General features: G+C 40.9%; 1 protein-coding gene across 1 annotated transcript; it reads left to right on the top strand.

Annotated features, from left to right (window-relative positions):
- Positions 1-3,106: 3,106 nt before the first annotated feature.
- Positions 3,107-12,687, top strand: LOC308461937 (vomeronasal type-2 receptor 26-like; the record flags this gene model as incomplete). The annotated part of the gene is made up of 7 exons (XM_080979105.1): positions 3,107-3,369; positions 3,748-4,608; positions 5,098-5,325; positions 5,516-5,642; positions 5,957-6,656; positions 9,938-10,099; positions 12,342-12,687. Exons 2-7 carry the CDS (start codon positions 3,751-3,753, stop codon positions 12,685-12,687), a joined length of 2,421 nt encoding a protein of 806 aa, XP_080835231.1. The 5' UTR covers positions 3,107-3,369; positions 3,748-3,750.
- Positions 12,688-14,937: the final 2,250 nt, after the last annotated feature.

Genomic DNA, 14,937 nt, shown 5'->3' with positions numbered 1-14,937 from the left:
ATCATAAAGATACCAGAGTCTCCACTTCGCCTAATTTCCAAAAAGAAACACAGATCCAGGGTAAGTGCCAGGAACCCCTGGAATCTCAGACTGCTTAGAGATTAATGTGGTGTGGAACAGCATTTTTATATTTTTACATTTTTTAAAATTGCTCCAAGGTATTACATTATTCAAATGGGGGACATTGATTGGTTATCCACTGGAAGTTATGGTCAGGGTAATGATAGATAGATGATAGATTAGATAGATGATGATAGATAGATAGATAGATAGATAGATAGATAGATAGATAGATAGATAGATGAGAGAGAGAGAGAGAGAGAGAGAGAGAGAGAGAATAGATAGATAGATAGATAGATAGATAGATAGATAGATAGATAGATAGATGATAGACAGACATGGTGATGATGACAATAACAAACTGCCTGGTAACCCTTAGCTCCTCAAGCTCATGAAGATCCCCCATTCCCTGCTCAAACTTTGTTTTGAGAATTTCGCTTTCATCCTGTCCTTAACATTTCAAGCTGAAAATTCTTGCCACTAAGCTCTAGTTAATTCTACACAGCAAATGCATTGTTGAAAAAAATGTTTATTCTAATGTCCTTGAGCAAGGTGGAGTTGGACAAGCCTTCAATGTACAATTTAGCTCTCTTTGTGTCCCTAATCAAGGTTGGGACTTAATTTCCCCCCTTTGGTGTTTGCTCATCGAAAAGCTTGGAACTGACTTCCCACTCCTCTTTGAGGTCAACATGGTGTGTGTATTTGGGGGAACGGGACCTAAAAATGCTATTCAGGAAGAAACAATTATCTCCCCCTGCAATTATCTACTCCACCATGACTTGATCACCAGAGCGTCCATAGGAAACACTAAAAAACATGCAATGAGCAAGTCTGAAAGTACCGATGCACCAGCTACTGTGCCATTGAGAGATGGGAGTAGGAGCAAGATGCAGGCAGGACTCTGTCAATGCAATTTCTCCCTTTTCCCCTCTTCTTTCATGTTAGGTTTTGAATTTTAAGTCAGAGCGTTGGCAACCTCCATTTGTTTCCAAGGCATGTGTTTATAACCATGTTGATGGTGTCAGGCCTTTAACTCAAGAAGCTGCTTTTGATGAACATCTGATGGATTTTTAGGAAAACTTTGGCACCAGAATGCTTTGGCTTCTAGAACTGATGCTTCTGCTGCCTAACATAATTTGCAATGTACTCTGCCCTGTCAGTGATCCCTTTCCTGTTGTAAATGAGTGGCATCAGCCAGGTGGGTTCATCGTTGGTGGGATTACTTCTCAGATTGTTAGTATGTTGAACGAAATTTCATTCAAGCACCCACCTTCTCAGGACCTGTTTGAAATACCGGCGTAAGAAATTATTATTTTTTTCTCTTTCTGTTGCCTGGCCCCAGTACAGTCACAAAGATTTGTTTATGCCTGTGAGAAGTTACTCAATTAAAGTGCATGTATGCTTAATTCAGTGCAAAAATATTCTTTCTTGATCTCTTGTCCTTCGTACCACACACACAGGGTTGGTTCTCCTGTAAAAAATGACCCTTTTAATTGTAGTGGTATGCAATTTCTCAGCAGTATGCTATGCATGTCTAATGAGCCAAAAACCTCGTTGAGTCCAATGGAGCTTACTCCCACGTAAGTGTGTAGAGGATTTTAGGTTGCATCAGATTTGCATGAAACAGAATTCCTGACACAGATCTTGGCCCTGAATAATTTGGGGAACTAGCACAGTGTTTAATTAAGTTTTAAATGCCTAATTGGGGTGGGGGAGTAAGCACATGGACATCTTATCTAATTCAGCATTCCCACAATAGGAAACCAGGTTCCTACAGAAAGCCCCAAACACTATATGAGCACAATAATTGCTCTCCCATATTGTTCTCGAACAAGTAGAATTCAGAACTATGTTGTCACTGATCCTGTAGATTCCATGTGGCCATCATGATTAGGAAAGATGAATAAACTTTATGGATTTCTGTAATCACTTCTCTCTTAAAAGCTTTAAAAATAAATAAATAAATAAATAAATAAATAAATAAATAAATAAAACCTCCGTTATGACAGCATCTCTTTCTATACAATTCTGAAAGAAATTACTCTACCATAAGCTTTCTATTGCATCTCCCCATCTAAAGAACCTTCTCCTTGGGAGGACTTTATCTTCATTTCTGCTTCGAGCAATGACATTTTCATTTTCCCAGACATTCTGGCAGCACTAATGATTGAATGCTTTTACTCTGACTATGTTTTTCATATGCTTATGTATTTTTATTACTGTATTTATTCTTCTTGTAAATCATTTCATGGCCTTCTAGAACACAAAGATAAATTAAGTAAACCTAATCTTGCCTAAACTGAAGAATAAAGTAAACTATCAGCTGCAAAACATAAGTAAGAACTCAAAGAATGTCCTTAAACTCCACATAAATTGGAGATTAAGTGAAAGATTAATTGAGCTCTATTTGCAGGGTTCTGCCAAAATTCTATCAGCATGCCCTGGCCTTGGCATTTGCTGTAAATGAGATCAATGAGGACCCCAAGATCTTGCCCAATGTCACTCTTGGGTTCCACATATATGACAACTACTTTGATGCAATGATGACCTACCGTACCACTCTGGATGTGTTCTGCAAACCACACAGCTTTCCCCCTAATTACAAATGTGATGCCCATAAAAACCCCATTGTTGTTATTGGGGGACTTGGCTCTGATACTACCTTCCGCATGGACAACATCTTAAGTCTCTACAAGATACCACAGGCAAGATATTTGAATGGGTCAGTAACTGATGTTCTGTGAGTGTTCTGGTGATTCTGAATGTCTGGTGAATGGTGGAGGGACTAAAATTAAGAGAAAATCCTTGTGGAAGAGTGTTTTACCCTTACCCTATTTAAGTATTTGTATGCCAATGTGATGTTAATAAGGTGGTGGAGGAAGCAGGGATGTGTGTGTTAAACATGTCCTCTTAGTCACACTTCTCGTTATGTGTTGCATAGCAACTGCCTGTTTCAGAGAGCCTACCATGTATTCTAGAACTGAGGAGACAATTCTTGCAAAATTGAGAAGGAATCCTCCCCATGAAGAGGTTGTTCCATGTGACACATGTTCTCCTTCCAAGTCATGGAGTGGGGAAGCAGACTAGATCACTATCTCCCCTGCTCTACATGGGCCCTGTTTGTCAGGTGACATCAGGTGGCTTTTTTGCCCTATGCATGCCTTGCAGAACACTTAGTGGAGGCCATTGTGAAAAGCAGGTCAGCTTGGCTTGGACAAAAGGGTCACATCATCCAAATGTGGAGGTCCAGGAGTATAAAGTTTGCCACCTATCGTAAAGAATGACCAAGAGCACAATGCAAGTACTAATGTAAGTGCACTCCTTCCTTGATCAGATTTAATATTATTTAGTGGAGGATATGTCTGCTAACTCCCTGGAAAAGACCCTGATGTTGGGAAAGATTGAGGGCAGAAGGAGAAGGGGACAGCAGAGGACGAGATGGTTGGACAGTGTTCTTGAAGCTACCAGCATGAGTTTGACCAAACTGTGGGAGGCAGTGAAAGATAGGAGTGCCTGGCGTGCTCTGGTCCATGGGGTCACGAAGAGTCGGACACGACTAAACGACTAGACAAAACAACAACATGTCTGCTAAGCCTGCAAATTCGTTCAACAATTATTTGTTCCATAAAAACTGCTAGCATTTAAATACTGGTCCTAAACTCTCTCTGTTTGTAAATTCTCTTTCAGTTCATGTATGGCACATTTCACCCAGAAGAGAGTAATCCAGGTCAGGTCCCCTCCTTTTACCGCATGGTCCCCACTGAAGCCCCACAATATATGGGGATTGTCTGGCTACTTCAGCATTTTGGATGGACATGGGTTGGACTCTTTGTTGTAGATGGTGCCACTGGAGAAAATTTCCTGCAGACCCTGGAACACTACTTTTCCCTGCATAATGTATGTTCAGCTTTCACACAGAGACTCCCAGAACAAGCAAGTCTGAAGGACTTAGATGCTTTTCCTTTCATTATCTCAAATATATATGTACATTACATTAAAACTACAGTTAGTGTTTTCATTTTGTATGGAGAAAATTTAACATTTACATGGCTGATGACTGTTTTCTTTTTTTGGGGAGACCCTCACAAGGGAAAAACCACGTTGTTGGGAAAGGTGTGGATTATGACAACCCAGATTGATTTTATGTTATCAGGCCTTCAAAGAACCATGGATTTACAGCAGTTCGATGGTGCCATTTCTTTCACCATTCATTCAAAAGACCCCCCAGGCTTCAAAGAATTTCTCCAAAACATTAAACCATACAAGAACAAAGGAGATGGTTTTCTCAAAGATTTTTGGGAGCAAGCATTTGACTGTTCCCTTCCCAATCCTGGCATACCAACAGAAAAAAGTTGTACGGGAGAGGAAAGTCTTGAGAGTCTTCCTGATGCTCTCTTTGAAATGCACATGACGGGCCACAGCTACAGCATCTACAACGCTGTGTATAGTGTAGCACATGCACTGCATGTTATTGACACATCCAGAACCAATCACAAAGGAATATTGGCTAGCAGAAAATCTGAACTTCAGCATCTCAAGCCTTGGCAGGTAGTGTCTCAAAGTTCGTTGTTTTCATTATTATCATTTCACTGAATGTACTATTGCAAAATGTCAATACATATTAAATCAGGAACTTATTGCAAAGGCATACACAAACAACTTGAATGGGCAGAGGGTGTTCCTCAAGGACCTGGGTCCAAAGATCTTTATAGCTTTCCATCTTATTTATAAAAACTCAAGTTCAAGATGGAAACAAATTGGCAGCTTGTGCAGGTCTCTAAGAGTGAATGTATGAGGGTCCCATCCTACTTATAAAGGTGGAAATACCTTATCAGGATTCAGATTCCATTTATTCACCCTTGTCAAGTAGATTGCAGAGGCCTGCTGCATGTTCCAAATTCTCCTGGTCTCAACTGAGAAATTGAGCTAGGTGTCATCTACAGCTCATGTGCAAAATACCTGTCATAAAATATTTGTTTGAAGTCTCCAAAATATTATTATCTCTTTGGAATTTATTGTTTTTCTTCTTTCTGTTAGCTCTACCCATTTCTTCAAGGCATTTCTTTTAACAACTCAGTTGGAGAAGCAATGTTCTTCAATGACGAAAGGGAAGTAGAAGGAGGATTTGACATTGTGAACATAGTCACATATAAAAACAGGTCATTCCAGAGAGTGAAAGCTGGAAGTGTGCATCCCAAAGACCTCGGAGGAAAAGAATTCATCATTAATGAAGATATAATAATGTGGCACAGAACATTTAACCAGGTGGGAAGTTAGGGTACACTTTGAAGAAATATATAGTAGGGTTCAGTGGGATCTAGATGCAAATCTTTTATGCCCCACCAGTCACTTTTCTCAATTGGAAGACAACCTCAGACTACTTACGTTTTGATGTTTGTTTGTTTGTGTTTTTTAAAAAAGTTCAGTTCTAAACACATTTCCTGTTTATTGATAGATGCTTCCTGTTTCTGTGTGTAATGACTACTGCCCCCCTGGTTATCAGAAGAAAAGGAAGGAAGGGGATAAATTTTGCTGCTATGACTGTGAGCAATGCCCTGATGGGAAGATTTCAAACCAGATTGGTAGGTGACTTTTTCCATTGTACAGGGTTGAATAATTCAGAATAATTCTGGAACACTATTTTCAATAGTTAAATTATCTTTGTTACAATATAGTGCCCTGGCTAGCCAGTCAGTCCTGGAATCAGACTGGTTCCAGAAATCTTTCAGAAATTAAGAGTGCAAGAAGCATTCAAACCTAGACAAAGTTTCTTGACACAAGGAAAACCCACTTAACTTAGTGGGATGTCTGAGTAAAGATACAATTTTGATTGCTGTGAATATCCATGACTTATTAATGAATTCGAATCAAAATAAGATCTGTTTCTATATTTCAGACATGAGCTACTGTTTGAACTGCCCAAAACATCAATATTCCAACATGAAGAGAGACGGATGCAACCCAAAAATAAAAAGCTTTCTGTCTTATGAAGAACCTTTAGGGATCAGTTTAGCCTCCCTTGCTATTTCTTTTTCCTTGATTACAGTGTGGGTGTTCGGAATCTTTATTAAGCACAGAGATACCCCCATTGTCAAAGCCAACAACAAGGACCTCACCTACACTCTCCTGGTCTCCCTTTTGCTCTGTTTCCTCTCATCTTTGATGTTCCTGGGCAAACCTGGGAAAGTGACCTGTCTTCTTCGTCAACCATCTTTTGGCATCATCTTCTCAGTGGCTGTTTCTTGCTTGCTGGCAAAGACTACCGTTGTTTCTTTAGCATTCATGGCCACAAAGCCCGGATCCAGAATGAAGAAATGGGTGGGGGGGAACCTCTCCAACTCTATTGTCCTTTCCTGCTCTCTTATTCAAGCCTGTATTTGTACTATGTGGTTAGCAACGTCTCCCCCTTTCCCTGATTTAGACATACTCTCAGTAACAGAAGAAATCATTCTGCAATGCAATGAAGGGTCAGTCACCATGTTTTACTGTGTTCTCGGCTACATGGGCGTCCTAGCCATTGCTAGTTTCATTGTGGCATTCCTAGCCCGCAAGTTACCTGATAGTTTTAATGAAGCCAAGTTCATTACCTTCAGCATGTTGGCATTTTGCAGTGTGTGGGTTTCATTCCTTCCAACTTACCTGAGTACCAGAGGGAAATACATGGTGGCTGTGGAGATTTTCTCCATTTTGGCCTCTAGTGCTGGTTTACTGGGTTGCATATTTTCGCCAAAATGCTACATAATTTTGTTCAGGCCAGAGCTTAACAGCAAGGAGCAACTAAGGAAAAGATAATAATATAGTTCTCTTTCCCCACCTGGATATTTATTGTAGGAGCAAATACATTACTTCTCCATTCAGGGCCTTCTTGGTGGCTGCTCACAGTCTTTGGAAATTCTGGCATTGAGAAGTTAGATTGGTTCCCTTCTTGTTTTCCTTCTGCTAGGAGGGGATTGGTTGTTGCCTCCCTCATTGTTTTTGCTGTCTTTGCAGCATGAAAGTGACCTCTCTGGGGCAGAAGCCTGGGCAGTGTATATAGAGCTTCTGGGCTACCCAGATGAGAAGACCCTCCTCTACAAGATCCTTACCTCTACACCATAGTTACTAACATCCCCCCCCCATGCCTCTCTTCTTACTGCTGCATTTAATGGCTACTCAGTGCCCTTTTTTCTTTTCTTTTCTGGCATAGTCACAATAGCTTGTGCTGGTTTTTCTAATATTGCAATTTTCAGGAGTGGGGAAATATTTGCATTGCAAGGACCACACCCCCAAACATCTCGTAGCCACTTGCATTAATTATTTCTGCTGAATTCCTTGATTTAGACCCTCTGCAGACTAGACATGAGTAGGCTCCACCACAAGAATGAGTTCAAATAAGTTTTACTGCAAAACTGTCTTAAATTAGAAATGCATTCCAGTTTTTGCAAAATGCTACAAACATTACATTTTATGCACATTAAACACATATTTTATTATTTTGATATTTGTATAGCAGGCTATTTTCTACACACACTTTTAGGCTGCTGTCTATCCTCCATCCATATAAGCAAGAGGACTTATTAGACTTCAAGGGTAAAATGCAGAAAGGCAAAAGTGTTTGGGGTTCTGAGTTGGGTCAGTGAGGAGTGTGACCTAGGAACATAGAGAGGCCTGGAAAGCCTAATTCCATCCCAAACTCCTTCCTCTGCTGTGATGAGTTCTTTGTTTGTAACATTGTTTATGACTTACATGTTTGTGAGTGTTTTGTCTAAATTGTGAGAGGTATTATTTGAAAAAGCTATCTATATTTGTAATAAGAAAATATTGGAAGACATTTTCAAGTGCTTATGAATTATTATTATTATTATTATTATTATTATTATTATTATTATTAAAATTCCTAGCTTTTCCTTACTACGCTATTGATGTAGCAGGTCATGCACTTCCCTCTCTCTCTCATTCTAGGCTAAAGCCTTCAAAAGGTATGAATAACACCATCATGGCACTAAGCAAAGTCCAGCAATGTCAAGCAATGTCTGGCAGTCTTTCCCCCTCCCATGTGAATTAGCAGCAAGAGATAATGGTAAATAGGATTGATGATAAGCCGTCCAATACATCCTGGACAACACACCTCCAACACACACATGCAAGACAACACACCTCCAAAAATCATGTTATTATGGCACAAATTTCTATTTTTATTTTTTACTTTGGTCTGAAATAGTAGGGCTGGCTTTGTCAGTGGGAAGTCAGCAAGTTACACTACATATCTCTTCCTCATTGGGACAGTAGCAGAACTCCTTCCGTCCACAGAGGGAAATGCTCACTGGTGGGGCACATGCTTGACATACAAAAAATGGAGACATGTTCAATTCTTGGTGCCTCCAATTAGAGTTCATCAAAATAATTATCTATAGGGTGTTGTGTTTGCTTCATAGCTTCAAAAATGAAGACAGAGCATTCCTGAATGTTCCTTTCTGGAGTGATCTTCAATGGGTCCACCTCATGTATCTGGTTTTATTCCACTTCCTTAGAAACCTCCCTTTATTTTGTCCTTTTGAAAAGTTCAGCCCATAAATTTGTCACCTTACTTAATAAGCAAAAGGCTGAATAAGGAAGTCTCTTCAACCAGGACCATGAATCACAGCCAGAAATGTGTTCATGTGTTCATGTGTTCATGTGTGTGGGATATGATTTTGTTTGCATTTTAATGAGAAGTAATCTATTTTTTCACTTTCCAAACCAAAATATGAAGCAAAATATAATCCAGGAGAAACCTGAATTTCTGTTTGCTCCAATTGAATGCTAAAGAGCAGTTTTTCCCTAGGGGAGAGCAGCGGGAGAAGACAAAGCATGGATGAACCCTCAGTTCTGACAAAAGAATCATCTCCCCTTTCAATTATCTAATCCGCTATACAGTGGTACCTTGGGTTAAGTATTAAATTCGTTCCAGAGGTCCATTCTTAACCTGAAACTGTTCTTAACCTGAAGCACCACTTTAGCTACTGGGGCCTCCTGCTGCCGGAGTATGATTTCTGTTCTCATTCTGAAGCAAAATTCTTAACCTGAAGCAGTATTTCTGGGTTAGCAGAGTCTGTAACCTGAAGCGGAGTCTGTAACCTGAAGCGTATGTAACCTGGAGCATATGTAACCCGAGGTATCTCTATAATTTCATAACCAGGCTACAGCCCCAGAGCCTTCCCAGAAATGTATTTTAATATTTTGTTGGAAGCTGCCCAGCAGTAAAATGTTTTACTTCCTGATAGTCCAATTGCTCCATCAAACTCAGTGAGAATAGTAAATAGTCAGTCATGGATGATGAGATGTAGTCCAGCAACATTTGGAGGGTCACAGGTTAACCACCCCTGTATGAAGGCCTCCTTTTCCTATTGATTTTTTCACAGCCTGGTAGCCACTCCTTGTCTCACTAAGGGACAGAGCAGGCTTGTGCTGCAATCAGCAGGTGGGGAGGATCCAGCATGTTTTCTGTTCAGAGTGCTACTCAGAGATTCAGTCCTGCAGGTATCATTATCACCCCCTGCAATTATCCATCTGGCCAAACCTCCAGGGCTTTCCAGAAAGCACAGAAATAAGAATTATTGGAAGCTGGGAGTAGGAACAAGAGGCTGACAGGGCTCTGCAATTTTCTTACTGGCAGTCCATGTGACTAGTTAAGGCTTCAAATCAGAGTGCTGGCCATCCCTGAATGCATCTGAAACTCTTTGGATGCTGAAAGTAAGACCGCAGAGTTTCCTTTTTGGAAGTAAATATGCAAAGTCTGTTTATCTTGTTCCAGCCAGGATGCTGCTTTAGATAAGACACAGGAGAGCCAGCAGTGAAAGAGGAGCTTTGCTGCCAGGATGCTGTGGTTCATTGTGTTCCTGCTTCTGTTGCCTAAAAGGGAATGCAAAACATGTCCTGCAAATGATCCTTTCCCTATTCCACATGAGTGGTATCAGCCAGGTGGCATCCTCATAGGTGAAATTGCTTCCCATATCATTTACATGTCTGAGGAACTTTTCTTCCAGGAGCACCCTTCTCAGAAGCTAATTGATGTTTCAGAGTATGAATTTTGTTCTTTTCGTTCCATGTCTGCTTGAAGAGATAACTAATATGTCGTTCTCCCTGATGACTGGTGCTTCTAATTTAGAAGTTGGACTATTATTATTATTATTATTATTATTATTGACGAGAGATTTAGGATGATATCCCGTGTTGGACATACTCTTAGAATACCCACTGAAAGAAATATATTTCAGTAAGTAAAGTCAATAAATTTCAATGGCTACAACTTTGGGATGTGTCAGAGTAGATTAATGAACCTACGTTAACCATGTCAGTTAAAAATATAAGATGAAACTGCTGGATCAGAACAATGACATCTTCTCACTGTGACCAACCCAATATCTAAGGGAAGCCCAGAAGTAAGAGCTCCGCATTCCTGTGGTTTCCAGCCACTGCTATTCAATAATAATAATAATAATAATAATAATAATAATAATAATAATAAGTTGCCCATCTGGCAGGGTTGCCCCAGCCACTCTGGAGAACTCACAACAGATTATTAAAAACACAATAGGACATGATGTAAAACATGGGTAGGCAAACTAAGGCTCGGGGGCTGGATCCGGCCCTATCACCTTCTAAATCCAGCCCGCAGACGGTCTGGGAATAAGCGTGTTATCACATGAGTAGAATGTGTCCTTTTATTTAAAATGCATCTCTGCGTTATTTGTGGGGCCTGGCTGGTGTTTTTACATGAGTAGAATGTGTGCTTTTATTTAAGATGCATCTCTGGGTTATTTGTGGGGCATAGGAATTCGTTCATCCCCCCTCCCCCAAATATAGTCCAGCCCCCCACAAGGTCTGAGGGACAGTGGACCAGGCCCCTGCTAAAAAGGTTTGCTGACCCCTGATGTAAAAATTGGGCTTTGGCTTTTGCTGCCCAACTCTCCATGGGACTCTGAGTCCCCTAAGTCCATGATCAGTCAGAGAAGAAAGGTTGGAGGCTGGATCCAGTGGAAAGCAAGGCAGATATTTATTTTTTTCTGTTGCATTAGAGTTCGCTCCCCTCCTTCCAAGGAGGGAGAGACCCTTAACAAAAGTGTGCAAGAGCCTTTAAAGACTTTTGACATTGCCCAAGCCTCTTAGTCAAATACCACCTCAAAAACATCATACATACATCATAGGAGGCGGTCTACAATGAAAATCCTGTCTGACAGGATAACTGATAATGGTCACTGATTGCATTACCTGGGCAGTCAGGCAATTTTTTGTGATGGTTAATACTTTAGCTCCTGAATCCAGGTCACAGACTCACCCTATCCATACACAAGGTAAAGGTACCCCTGCCCGTACGGGCCAGTCGTGTCCGACTCTAGGGTTGTGCGCCCATCTCACTTAAGAGGCCGGGGGCCAGCGCTGTCTGGAGACACTTCCGGGTCACTTGGCCAGCGTGACGAAGCTGCTCTGGCGAGCTGGCACCAGCGCAGCACATGGAAACGCCGTTTACCTTCCCGCTAGAAAGCGGTCCCTATTTATCTACTTGCACTTAAGAGTGCTTTTGAACTGCTAGGTGGGCAGGAGCTGGGACCGAACGACGGGAGCTCACCCTGCTGCGGGGATTCGAACCTCCGACCATGCGATCGGCAAGCCCTAGGCGCTGAGGTTTTACCCACAGCGCTACCCGCGTCCCTACACAAACATGACATTAAAACAAGATTTGAAGGATTTGTAAGTGAAAAAACAATGGGGAAGCTTTTCCCCTTTGCCTCCCTTACTGCAGAGGAATATTTGAGGTCATTTATGGAGTCAAAATGGCTTCAGGATTGCTCTCCTGTACTATTTCAGACACATGGTTTATAGATTTATGTGAATATTTAGACATTTGTGAATATTTATTCTATATTCGAGACCTTAGAATTTTTTAACAAACATCAAACTTTAAAAACTTCCCTATACAAAAGCAAATTCAAACACTATCGCTGAGAAAGCGTTCAGCTGAGGTGGGTCTAGGTTGTCTCACCACCACTACCACCACCACCACCACCATAATTTTTTATTTGTATCCTGCCCATCTGACTGGGTTGCCCCAGCCACTCTGTCCTGCTTCCAACAAAATATAAAAACACAGTAAGACATACATTAAACATTAAAAATGTCTCTATGCCGGGTTGCCTTCAGATGTCCTCCCCAGAACAATACACTTTGTATCCACTTTGCAGAAAAATTGTAGTTTGGCAAAGATGCTTCCCTCTGATACTGAAGAACTGTCCTCTGAAATAGTCTTTTAACTTTATTGGCAGCTTGGTGATAAAGTTTTACCAGCATGTCCTGGCCTTGGCATACACCATCAGTGAGATCAACAAGAACCCCAACATCTTGACCAATGTCACACTTGGATTCCACATCCTCGACAGCTACTCCAATCCAAGGATGACCTATCGTGCCACTCTGGATCTGCTCTTCAAATCACACACATTTGTCGCCAACTACAAATGGGACACCCAGAAAAACCTCATAGCTGTCATCGGAGGATATGATGCAGAAACCTCTTCTCTGATATCAGAAATTCTAGGTCTCTATAAGATTCCACAGGTAGGATGTATAGATGACAGTGTGGAGACATTTCCAAGCTACATGTTCTCTTGAAATTCTGAGCGTAAACTGTTATTGCTCTTGTGTTGTGGTTTAGTTGTTTTATTACTTTAATTTTGACATAAGTAATACAGGTAAAGGTAAAGGTACCCCTGCTCGAACGGGCCAGTCTTGCCAGACTCTAGGGTTGTGCGCTCATCTCACTCTATAGGCCGGGAGCCAGCGCTGTCCGCAGACATTTCCGGGTCACGTGGCCAGCGTGACAAGCTGCATCTGGCGAGCCAGCGCAGCACACGGAACGCCGTTTACCTTCCCACTGGTAAGCGGTCCCTATTTATCTACTTGCACCTGGGGGTGCTTTCGAACTGCTAGGTTCGAAAGTAATACACAGAAAAACAAAAACAAAATAAATAGTAGTAGAAAACAAAATAAACAGTAGTAGAGCCAACAATATTAATAGAAAATAAAACTTAATTACATCTGTCTGGAACTCCTGCAGATGCAGCTGACCTGCAAAAGCCTAGTTTCATCTATTACTTCTTGAGTAGGTTTAATTTCTGCATTTTGGGTTATGTCAAATATTGGCTTTCTCAATGTAGAGTCATGGAAACAAATGGTCATTATGACACGGATATGTCTGTTGATTTTAATGGCTCCATATTAAGTAAACTTATTTGAATGCAACCCTTAATTTTAATTATCATTCTGGAATATTGTTACGTTTCTGAAGGGAATATGAGAAAGTAGCAAAATACTAAAGTTCCACCGCAGGTGAATAACTTTGGAAAAATTCATCCAAAAGAGTTGTTAACTTTAAATCATTCTAAAGTTATAAAGTCTTTTATCGGATTTGATTTAATGGACTCTAATTTAATTTAATGGTGGACTCTATACTTACCTCTATGAAATATGTGTATTACCTTGTAGCTCACTTACGGTTCATTTGCCCTAGAGGACAGACAGACGACACAGTTTCAATCATTTTACCACATGGTCCCAAATGAATCCCACCAGTACAATGGGATTGTCCACTTGCTTCGACATTTCGGATGGACATGGGTAGGCCTATTTGCTGCAGATGATGATAGTGGAGAACAATTCTTACAGACCCTGGAAGCATTGTTTTCCCAGCATGAAATCTGTTCAGCATTCACACTAAGACTCCCAGCACATAACAACTGGAATGACTTGGATGAAGTTGTTGCTATATTCTCAAGCATCCATGCATCTTTCTTAGGTTATGGATCCAATACATGCATCATCAATGGGCAGTATTTGACAATGGCATGGCTGAGAGCTTTTATTGCCATTCAAGATACTGGAAATACAGAGATGTCAACATTTAGAAAAGTGTGGATAATGACAACCCAGACTGATTTCATAACAACGAGCTTTCAGCGAGCCTTGGGTTTTCAGCTCTTCCAAGGTGCCATTTCCTTCACCATTCACACAAAAGAGCTTCCAGAGTTTGGGGAATTTCTTCAGAACATAAAACCTGGCTGGAACAAAAGAGATGGTTTTCTCAATGACTTCTGGGAGCAAGCATTTGACTGTTCATTTCCAGATCTGAATGTGGCAGTGAAGGCTGATGGGGCATGTAGCAGAGAGGAAATGCTAAATAGTCTTCCGAGGCATCTGTTTGAAATGGACATGACTGGCAACAGCTATAATATCTATAATGCTGTCTATGCTGTTGCTCATGCTTTGCATGCCATTTACTCAACAAGATCTGAGCACAGAGCAATGGTGGGTAGCAGAAGATCTGACCTTCAGGATATCCAGCCTTGGCAGGTAATATCCCCACATCTAAACTTGTGTATGGGATTGCACAGATACAATGTTGTAAAAGTTGAGACTACAATCCTTTATGAATGGTGATGAAATTGTGGAATCTTATTTCATCCTGTATTTTTTTTTGGGGGGGGGGGAGAAATCATTCTTCTCTCGCTGCATTGATTCTTCTTTTTATATGGTCACATAAATACCTTACATTTAACGAAATATGGCTTCTTTTGCAACACTCCCCCCTCCACAACATGCTAATGCCTATCAGTGGGAGGCAGGGCACTCGTGGGAGTGGATTTTTCAGCTGCCTTCACTGACCCCACAAATGCAAAGTCTCTGAATGATTAATTACTCTAGAGCGAGAGGCATATGCGTATGAGGAAACAATTTTATTGAAAGCCAAAGTAATTATTCAGTGCACAAAATTATATAGCTTCCATTATGTACCTTTTGATGCTACTTTTGTTCATAGAAACATCCCTACCTACTCTACTCTTCTGAATATATCTAAACAAAAGC

Source organism: Podarcis pityusensis, assembly GCF_964106645.2.
Source record: "Podarcis pityusensis genome assembly, chromosome: 13".
Classification (NCBI taxonomy): domain Eukaryota; kingdom Metazoa; phylum Chordata; class Lepidosauria; order Squamata; family Lacertidae; genus Podarcis; species Podarcis pityusensis.
The sequence above is the reverse complement of the archived record's forward strand: the minus strand, read 5'-3'. Positions and strand labels throughout refer to the sequence as shown.